This window comes from Coregonus lavaretus, assembly GCF_964263955.1.
Source record: "Coregonus lavaretus genome assembly, chromosome: 9".
Classification (NCBI taxonomy): domain Eukaryota; kingdom Metazoa; phylum Chordata; class Actinopteri; order Salmoniformes; family Salmonidae; genus Coregonus; species Coregonus lavaretus.
Window position 1 is genome coordinate 18,554,052 of NC_139996.1, and position 10,569 is coordinate 18,564,620.

Consider the following 10,569-nt stretch of genomic DNA (forward strand, 5'->3'; position numbering starts at 1 on the left):
AACATTTCTGCAAAGAAACATGAAGAAAATATATTTTATGGTAGGTGTGGCAGGCTCTAGTATTTACATTTGAGTCATTTAGCAGACACTGTTATCCAGAGCGACTTACAGTTAGTGAGTGCATACATTTTTCATACTGGCCCCCCGTGGGAAACGAACCCACAACCCTGGCGTTGCAAGCGCCATGCTCTACCAACTGAGCTACTGGAGGCTATTTACTGTTTAACATGAGCAACATCAATCGTTCACATGCAATGTTACAGAATCCAGACATGAAGAGACAAGCTGGAATATATATATGGTCCTCTGTAGCTCAGCTGGTAGAGCGCGGCGCTTGTAACGCCAGGGTAGTGGGTTCGATCCCCGGGACCACCCATACACAAAAATGTATGCACACATGACTGTAAGTCGCTTTGGATAAAAGCGTCTGCTAAATGGCATATTATTATTATTATATAAATGTAGGCTATACTGTTGTGCATATGTAGGCCTATGCATGGGTGTGCACAAAGAGACAGAATAACAGCCAACATAGATTTTGTTGAAGTTTACTGACTACAATTCACATATAGAGGAAGCTCTCTGAAGAGAATACATTGAATATCATATCTACTTTAATAACCAAGGACTAAAAACTACCATGTAAGAATCTCATTGGCTTTTGTGAGGGATTATACATGTAGGATAGTCTGTTCTATTATAAGCAATGTTTTTGCCTTTCTTTTGAGAGAAAAGCTCCAACTGATCAATATGAACAGACTTGAGCCCTGCCCAAGAGAAGCCATTTGAGTAGCGCACAGTTTCTATTTTTACAATTTTTTTTTTAAGTGTCTGTGTAAAACCTTCCAACTTCCAAAAATATAATTTTAATGGAATGGCTTTTTCAATATTATGAACAGCTAAACTTTGGGCCATAACATATCAAAAGTTAAAGAAATTCAACTGACCAAGGAACAAGCCATAAAAGCAAATTCCTTAGCGTCATCATGACATCTCATTTGCATATCAAATCATACAAATATGTATATTTCTCATGGTTTTCTTGGTTGACAATAGCAGTTTTGAAGCTTCCTGGAAAATGTAGGCAATACATATAATGTTATCATGACCTACAACAATGTTGTGGTGTTCTATTTGTGCAATGAAGCACTAAGTGGTCAGTGTTACGGTTGCTATGACATATATACATGTTGACATTTATGTTATACTTGTGCGTTAAGTCATTTGCGGTTCAGTCAGTCACATACACATGTGAATCATTCTGTACGATTCAGATGATGTGTAACTCTTCATATATAATCATTCCCTTTCACACACATACAGACATATTACACACACATGATATTTGGTAAATTGAGGTAATACTCCTAGTCTTTCAGACTCAGACGGGTCACTGTAGGACTGGACGTCTGGGCCGTCATTCATAACCAGACAGCCAATAGGCTACACAGATCTACAGAGCTGGATCTGTATTAAGAGTATAGATCTACTGAAGACGTGATATTTCCATAAATGTAATTTTTACTTGAATCAAAGGTGTGATTTCCGATTTCTGGGGTTGTACTCTGTGAAATTTGCCAAAACTCTTAACACATCCTCGCCTCTATAGACTGACGGTTTGACATAGTAGCTTCTTAACTCAAATGTACCTTCCTTGACATTACACACCCAAGTATAGCAAGAGAGAGGGGAGAGGTAAAGGTAAACAGAGGTGAAGAAAATACTGAGTGACTCTCTCTTGTAACTTTAGGTGGGTTGACTGTCAGGGAAGGGACTACGAAGATCAGGTGACACAGATTTCATTGGCCCAAACCGGGGGCTTGCTGTCATAGGGAACACGCATTCGGGATGATACTGCTTCTGCCACCTGCTGCTCCTCCTCCTCTCCCTCATCCCTCTCCTCCTGCCCCTCTGCCCCCCCTCGGCCCAGCCAGCTCGGCTGCTCCAGACCCGGCTGGGTAGAGAAAGGCTTTTCCAGAACCTTCAAGACCCGCTGGACCTATGGCACAGAGAGATGGGAGAAAGATCAAACCATGAGAGGGAAATCCAAGTAAAGACAGAGACAGCATGTTTTTTTCCTTCCTTTTGAGAATCCTACTGTTCTGGTGAAATCATTGATTTGAACAATGCAAACGAAAGTTCAGGGGGAAGCGGTATTGAACCTTTGGTCGCTTTAACAGAATAACGAAGACGTAACACGGAGAAAGGATCGGAGCCTGACCTCAGTGAAGTCTCCATTCTCGGCTGCCTCTATTGCATTCTGGGCAATGTAGTTCCTGAGGACGTATCGTGGGTTGGTGCCATCCATCACCTTCACTCTCTCCTCCTGCAGTGCCTGGACGTCACTCTGGCCCTCAACCTCCCCAGCCAGACGCTTCCTGCACCAGTCACAACAGAGTTAGATTCATTAGGGCACACCTGAGCAAAACGTTTTGCAATGGAGAACAAAAACAAGCATTTCTTATTGGACAAGTGCAGTTAGTCACTCCCTATGTCCGTTTTCTTACGTTTGAGCCTAATGAAATCCCCCACTGTGTTCAGAGAGAACAGGCTGGCATCGAGTCAAATAACTGCGACTAACACCACCTCTAGTACAAACATTAGACCAACCTGCTTTTTCCTAAGCTTTTATTCCCTTCCCTTCTCTCCATCTCCCCATGCTACATTTCTAAAGCAATATATCTGGTGATAGAGTTACCTTAATATACTGTCAAACACTGAGTTTGAGAAAATGGCAAGTTCAATTCAGGGCCTGTATTCACTGCGTGGAATAGGAATGCTGATCTAGGATCAGTTTTGCCTTTTGGATCATAACGATTAAGACAGGGAGACAGGGAGACCTGGGGCCGTATCCACATTAAGACAGGGAGACCTGGGGCCGTATCCACAAAGCGTCTCAGAGTAGAGAATTAGTTGTAAGTGCTGAGAATATACATTTTACTCCTAATCTTATGGGTAAAAATAAAAGCTATGAATTAAGCCTCTTTAGTCATAAGAGTCCCACCTAGTCGACAGATATTAAGGAGACCTCATGAGCTGTCCTAACCAGTTAAGAGTTACCAGCAGGTGTCTTGATAATAGAAAAAAGGCAGAGGGTCAGTGGTTCCTGCACCATAGACAGGCAATTGCTTTGGAGTTGTTGAAAGAATGTTTTGATATTTCGATATGATCAACCCATAAACAATCTAGACCTACATGCAACAGTATCTCTTGTGCTTTTGACAATGATTTCACAAGGCCTAATTCCCATGATATTCCTAAATACTTATACCCACTAGACTAATACATTATTTAAATGAACCAACATGTTATTTAAAGTTATCCCTTTGTAGCGGAATATCACGTTATTACAAAATATTCCTAAATGCCTATAACTTGGGCAATTGAAAGCATCTAGGGCCTATGTTTAATAGATAATTATTATTATTATTATTATTATTATTACTACTATGTTAACTTTGATTGTGTTCAGTGAAAATTATAGACTTTTCAAACATTTTCTGCAACATTATTGGCAAGTGACTTGATGCCTACTGTGCCAAAGCGATTTCAAGTTGTTGAACGGGAGTGACGAGTGTGTTGATATAGCTGTAATATTATCGAAATTCTGCTTTTAACAACCATCATGATGATTATGTGATTCAGTGCAAATCACATCATAAAAAATAACAGAATTGGTTAAAAAAGATTTTAGACAACAATTAAGAGTAGGAATAGTGATCATGTCAGGCAAAAATTATATCAAATGTTTTACCATTGCAACATTTGATGTACAGTCACATTCACCGTGGTTGTCTGAAGCGTGCTATAGCGTTCACAGCTTGCGATGCCTCATCGCGATTGGTTATTTCCCATCATTTGTAACAATGTCAATAAGCGTCATCACTATCTTTCCTTTGTGGTACCTCAAACTGTTGTGTAAACTAGCTGAGATAAACTTTTATGAGTTGATTTTTACTCCTGGCTCAGAGTTTGTCTGAACAGTGTCTTAACAAGATCCTAAAACCTACCCTGAGCTGGGAGTTTTTGTTGTTGTCTTAAAAACAGGTTTTGACAGGATTCCTAGGACCTTTTTTGAGACACTTTGTGGATAAGGGCCCTGATCCCAGATCAGCACTCCTACTCTGAGACGCTTAAAAAATATAAGCACTTGCCTGTATGAGGTGATCCAGGTGGCCCAGTCCTCCCTGTGCTTGGCCTTGACCTCCACCTCGTCAGCCTCCAGCAGCTCCTTCAGCCTGCCCAGCTTCTCCAGCTGCATGGCCACCATCCTCCGGTCTGATATCATCTGGAACAGGGACGGGTTGCTCTGGGCCAACTGCAGCAGCATGGCCAACTCACTGAAGGGTGAAGGGAGAGTGGTGTGTCTTAATGCAAAATGTCAATAAAAATGTGATCGCAAAAAAAAAAACGAATAGAAGGGAGAGGCAGAGAGGAAGGAGAAAGAGTGGAAGGACTTTAATAGACAAACACTTGGGTCAGAGGATCATGTGCATCCAATGGACTATGCCCACTACTGTATTATTGACCAAATTCCAAAGCTCTCCTACAGCTTCAATGACCCAAGACCAAGCAGCTTCAAACAAACCATTACCTGTGTTCTCACTGCTCATGTCAATCTATTCTCTCACCGTGGGTCCATGCTGGGCTTGTTGGCAGCCTTGAGCTCCTCCAGAGAGGCACACTGCTCCAGGAGGAGGTCTGTGGCCATTTTGATGACTCCTTCCTCTGCCTCCCCGTCTCCCTCAGTGGGGCAGGGGATCTGGCTCAGACAGCGGAACGTGTTGGTGAAGTCTGCTCCTAGTGTCCAAGAAGGATCAGATATTAAATCAGTCATGCTTAGTCTTAGTGTCATAGCTGTGTTTTGTGTGAATGATGTGACCGTGAGTCATCTTTCTATGCATCAGTGCTGAGTGTGGTTTGTCCCTCCTCATTCCCCATAGCTTTGTTATGTACAATGAGTATGTACACTCACCGGACAGTTTATTAAGTACTAGTTCACGAAAATGGGTCGCTCCTACAGACAGTGAGTCATGTGGCCGTGGCTTGTTATTTAAAACAGGCAGACAGGCATTAGTTACTGTTCAATTGAACTTTAGAATGGGCAAAACAAGTGACCTGAGCAACTTTGAGCGTGGTATGAACGTCGGTGCCAGGCGCGCCGGACCCAGTATCTCAGAAACGGCCACCCTCCTGAGCTTTTCACGCACGAGTGTCTAGGGTTTACCGAGAATGGTGCGACACACAAAAAACTGTTCTGGAGGCAAAGGAGGGTCCGACCCGGTACTACACTGAACAAAAATATAAACGCAACATGCAACAATTTCTAAGATTTTACTGAGTTACAGTACATAAGGAAATCAGTCAATTGAAATAAATGAATTAGGCGCTAATCTATGCATTTCACATGACTGGGAATACAGATATGAATCTGTTGGTCACAGATACCTTAAAAAAAAAAAAAAAGTAGGGGCGTAAATCAGAAAACCAGTCTGTATCTGGTGTGACCACCATTTGCCTCATGCAGCGTGACATCTCCTTCGCATAGAGTTGATCAGGCTGTAGATTGTGGCCTGTGGAATGTTGTCCCACTCCTCTTCAATGGCTGTGCAAAGTTGCGGGAACTGGAACACGCTGTCATACACGTCGATCCAGAGCATCCCAAACATGCTCAAAGGGTGACATGTCTGGTGAGTATGCAGGGACATTTTCAGCTTCCAGGAATTGTGTAGAGATCCTTGCGACATGGGGACATGCATTTTCATGCTGAAACATGAGGTGATGACGGCGGATTAATGGCGCGACAATGGGCCTCAGGATCTCGTCACGGTATTTCTGTGCAGTCAAATTGCCATCGATAAAATGCAATTGTGTTCGTTGTCCGTAGCTTATGCCTGCCCATACCATAACCCCACCGCAACCATGGGGCACTCTGTTCACAACATTGACATCAGCAAACTGCTTGCCCACACGACGCCATCAAAGGTGAGCATTTGCCCACTGAAGACAGTTACGATGCTGAACTGCAGTCAGGTCAAGACCCTAGTGAGGACAACGAGCACGCAGATGAGCTTCCCTGAGATGGTTTCTGACAATTTGTGCAGAAATTCTTCGGTTGTGCAAACCCACAGTTTCATCAGCTGTCCAGTGGCTGGTCTCATACGATTCCGCAGGTGAAAAAGCTGAATGTGGAGGTCCTGGGCTGGCGTGGTTACACGTGATCTGCAGATGTGAGGCCGGTTGGACGTACTGCCAAATTCTCTTAAACAACGTTGGGAGGTGGCTTATGGTAGAGAAATTAACATCAAATTCTCTGGCAATAGCTCTGGTGGACATTCCTGCAGACAGCATGCCAATTGCACACTCTCAAAACTTGAGATATCTGTGGCATTGTGTTGTGTGACAAAACTGCACATTTTAGAGTGGCCTTTTATTAATACTTTGTCCGCAGCACAAGGTGCACCTGTGTAATGATCATGCTGTTTAATCAGCTTCTTGATATGCCACACCTGTCAGGTGGATGGATTATCTTGACAAAGGCTCACCAACAGGAATGTTAAAAAAATTGTCCCCTGTAGCTCAGTTGGTAGAGCATGGCACTTGCAACGCCAGGGTTGTGGGTTCGTTTCCCACGGGGGGCCAGTATGAAAATGTATGCACTCACTAACTGTAAGTCGCTCTGGATAAGAGCGTCTGCTAAATGACTAAAATGTAAAATGTAAACAAATTTGTGCACAAAATCTGAGGGAAATAAGCTTTTCATGAGCATGGAAAGCACATGAAACATGGGACCAACACTTTACATGTTGTGTTTATATTTTTGTTCAGTGTAGATGGTTGTACCTAATAAACCGGCCGGTGAGTATGTCTCTCTCTCTACCTGTGTTATGCATGGTCTGCAGCAGCTCAGTGATGAGCATCTCGTCCTCCGGCTCTTCCTTCCTCAGCAGGCCCAGCTTCCTCCTCATGTTGCCCAGGTAGAAGGTGTTGTAGAGGGGCAGGTACTCATCCAGGACAGCCTCTGCCCGGCCTGGGGGCAGCTCTGGGTCCAGGGCTTCGGCCAGGCGAGCCAGGTTCCAGCGGCAGATAGCCGGTTGGGCCTGATAGGAGTAGCGGCCTGAGTTGTCAGAGGCGTTGCAGATGAAGTCTGGATCAAACCTACAGACAAGAGAGGAGGAAATAGGCAGTGTTAAGCCAGACCCTTGTTTGAAATAATGTTTGGATTCAGTAACAACAAGTACATTAAGAGTGAAGTTGAAGTTTGAAGATGGCAATAATACAATTAAAATAAAGCAGGTCAGCCATTCATGCTAGTCAAGGCTACTGCTGTGGAAGAGATGGACTGCTGCTGAGTACTGTATGACGTACCTGTCCATGAAGCCATAGGGGCCATAGTCTATTGTGAGTCCCAGAATGCTCATGTTGTCTGTGTTGAGGACTCCATGGCAGAAACCCACACACTGCCACTGGGCCACCAGCCGAGCTGTACGCAGCATCACCTACCACACAGTCAGGGACAAACACATACACACAAACACGCACCAGTGTCGGAACAGAAGGAAGAGAAGAGGAGATTACTTGGGTCTAGTAGTTTAAACTTGAATCCATCTCTTGCTTAGGTGCTGGGTTAGGCAACACATATTTAGGGATTATATACTGTGCTGTGATGGTCAAATAATATTTTTCAAGTGAGAAATGCTAATATGTTTAGCAATGCATCTAGCTAATCGCAAAACAATAACATCTTAAATGTACTACTTTGCCGATACCAATTAGAAATAGAGACGATAATTCATTAATAGCACAGTGTGTGCTAAGGCTGTGTCATACTCCAACTGTATTTCGACGTCCTATCGACAGCAGATTAACAGGATAAGAGGATAGCAGTGTTCTTGGCTCCATGACAAAAAGGTCAAGGTTAGAGTGCGCTCAAATGTAGGCCTACAGTCTGCTTTGAGTCAAATTAGTTTTACTTTCATGAAGGATATCCTTCAAATTCATAAAGCCTAAGAGCATTACTGTACACTTTAACATAATGAATCATGGATGCTTCACTGAATCTAGTGGTGTTTATAGTATACCTCTCTGAAAAATGCCACATTCCTCTCCACTCTGTCTGTGTTGTTCTGGTGGATCTCTGGGTAGAAGGTCTCTATGACATAATCCATCATCTGACCTCTGATCTCATCATGGCCGTAGCTGGGGCCCTGGCGGCCTGTGTTCTCATCAGTCGCCTTGAAGATCTCAAAGGACCCAAACCTGTGTGTACGCAAACAAAATGATCATAGTGACACGTTTTAGTATTGTTCCTTAAAGTAATTTGTCATAACTGTGAGACTGAGAACATGTGATAGGCTACCCACCTGATGAAGGTGGGTGCAATACGGAGGACCACAGAGCACCTCTCTTTGCGGGGGTTCCCGCTGTAATACACATCCCGTACCACCTTGCTGTCGGAGGTCACCAGTGACCCCGCCCTTGTGGTGGGCACGCCCAGAGCGAACACCGCTTCGCTGCACAGAAACTCCCTGATGCTGGAGCGCAGCACCTTACGCCCATCCGCCTGTCTGGGAAAGGGAGAGAAAGTATGATAGAAATGTATTCAGCAACATTAGCACATTTTATAGGCTAAGTTACAATGACAGTCAACTATATATTTTTTTTAAACTGATGAATTAGCTAAATAATTTTTTAAAAACTGTCTAGTCATGCTTATGCAATACTGTCCCACCTGGAGTAGGGCGTCAGTCCAGCTCCTTTGACTTGAATTTCCCACCGGCCACTGGGGTTCTCTCGCAGCAGCTCGGGGGACTGGTCTGCTGGAGCTTTTAGTTCACCGAGATAGCAGGCCGCCCCGTCCCCCAGCTGTCCGGCGAATGACCCGAACTGGTGACCGCAGTAGCAGTGCGCTGCAGGCTCGGACCCTGGCATTACTTTGGAACCGCTCAGATACTCTGGACCCAGTGGGTCATTCAGAACCTCCATGGCGTTCAGCCCAAGCAAAGCCAAAGCATCATTCGAGACGGCCACAAATCTGGGCTTGACCACTGGCTGTGGTTTTACTCGAGAGAAACAGGCTCCTGTCACCCTTCGCGGGCCAGGCTCTGCTGATGTATCCAGTGGAAGTTTCTTGAGTGCGACATTGTCAAATTCGAGGCGCTCGAGCTGTGAACGACTGACCGCCAGACCCATGCCGTCCATAACGACAGCAGAGAAGTATCTAACCACGACGACAATACCAGAGCGAATAAAATTTGACCGTGCCAGACGAAGTTTTAAAGAAGTCATCCAACTAAAGCCGGTAGGTCTGTTTAAACTCAGCAAAGACCTCATTCACTCTTTCATAACTCCAAGACACGACGCTATCACAGGTCTGCACTACGGATGTTTGTCTGAAATTTTTTGCTACTCTATTATTGGTCCTACCGGAAACGATACGAGACGGAACTAAAACTTCTGCATTGGCCATGGTAGCCTGATGGCAGCCAAATAATATTTTCATGTCTAGATTTCTTCTTTCTTCTTCAATGAGGTTTAACGGCCGTTGGCATCCAATTTGTTGCATTACCGCCACCTACTAGACTGGAGTACAACTCCCTTATCTTTTCTTGAAAAATTAAATAAAACAAAGCAAATTAATAAATATCCTACCATCTAACACTACACTCACAACTTCAAAACTACTACTAATAATTAACCCCACCTTTCTCCACTATTTAAATATACTCACTCCTACCTCATGCCCTCAACCTGAAATGATGGGACATCACCACTTAACACTCCCTGTAACTCTTACATTTTACATTTACATTTTAGTCATTTAGCAGACGCTCTTATCCAGAGCGACTTACAGTTAGTGAATGCATACATATATATATATATATAAATAAAAAAATCATACTGGCCCCCGTAGGAAACGAACCCACATCCCTGCCGGCCAAACCCTCCCCTACCTTGGACGACGCTGGACCAATTGTGCACCGCCCATGGGTCTCCCGGTCAAGTCAAGTCTCGCACACCCAAATATCTCTCTGCAGCTGCCACCACAACCTCAATTTTCTTCGATTTGTGTTCCATACCTGCAGTACAATTAATAAACATTGCTATAGGGCGGCAGGTAGCTTAGTGGGTAAGAGCGTTGTGCCAGTAACCGAAAGGTCGCTGGTTCTAATCCCCGAGCCGACTAGGTGAAAAATCTGTCGATGTGCCCTTAAGCAAGGCACTTAACCCTAATTGCTCATGTAAGTCGCTCTGGATAAGAGCGTCTGCTAAATGACTAAAATGTAAATGTAAAATGTCTATAAACGCTAAAAACCCAATCTTACTGAAACAGATATCACTTGCTTGCCTACTGTACTGGTATATATCTCTTACTCTCACCACTCCACCCCCTTGAACCCTCTTCCTCTACTTTCTTCACTGCCTCCGCATATGACAACTTCTTCTACTCTTACCCTGGAAACCTCAACCTGCTTCTCTTGCACTGGACATGTCTGATCCCCAGCCCAATGGCCACCCCTACAATTAGCACATACCACCACTTTCTCCACTGCTTCACACTCCTTAGTC

The 10,569-nt window shown here is 44.1% G+C and overlaps 1 protein-coding gene across 1 annotated transcript; it reads right to left on the minus strand.

Annotated features, from left to right (window-relative positions):
• Positions 1–532: 532 nt before the first annotated feature.
• selenoo1 (selenoprotein O1) lies at positions 533–9,409 on the minus strand. The gene is made up of 9 exons (XM_084169210.1): positions 8,732–9,409; positions 8,364–8,567; positions 8,082–8,259; positions 7,369–7,499; positions 6,881–7,158; positions 4,632–4,800; positions 4,155–4,340; positions 2,222–2,378; positions 533–1,999 (listed from the first exon to the last, which is right to left on the minus strand). The coding sequence occupies exons 1-9, from the start codon at positions 9,331–9,333 to the stop codon at positions 1,784–1,786; spliced, it is 2,121 nt and encodes a 706-aa protein (XP_084025336.1). The 5' UTR covers positions 9,334–9,409; the 3' UTR covers positions 533–1,783.
• Positions 9,410–10,569: the final 1,160 nt, after the last annotated feature.

What these genes read in the sequence shown, in the direction of transcription:
- selenoo1 (XM_084169210.1), bottom strand. Translation starts at nt 9,333, where the DNA reads ATGAGGTCTTTGCTGAGTTTAAACAGACCTACCGGCTTTAGTTGGATG. An exon ending in ACCTGGATCACCTCATACAG is followed by an intron (nt 2,379 to 4,154) that starts GCAAGTGCTTAT and finishes TGACTGGTGCAG; the next exon opens with GAAGCGTCTGGCTGGGGAGG. An exon ending in AGAATGGAGACTTCACTGAG is followed by an intron (nt 2,000 to 2,221) that starts GTCAGGCTCCGA and finishes TCTGTGCCATAG; the next exon opens with GTCCAGCGGGTCTTGAAGGT.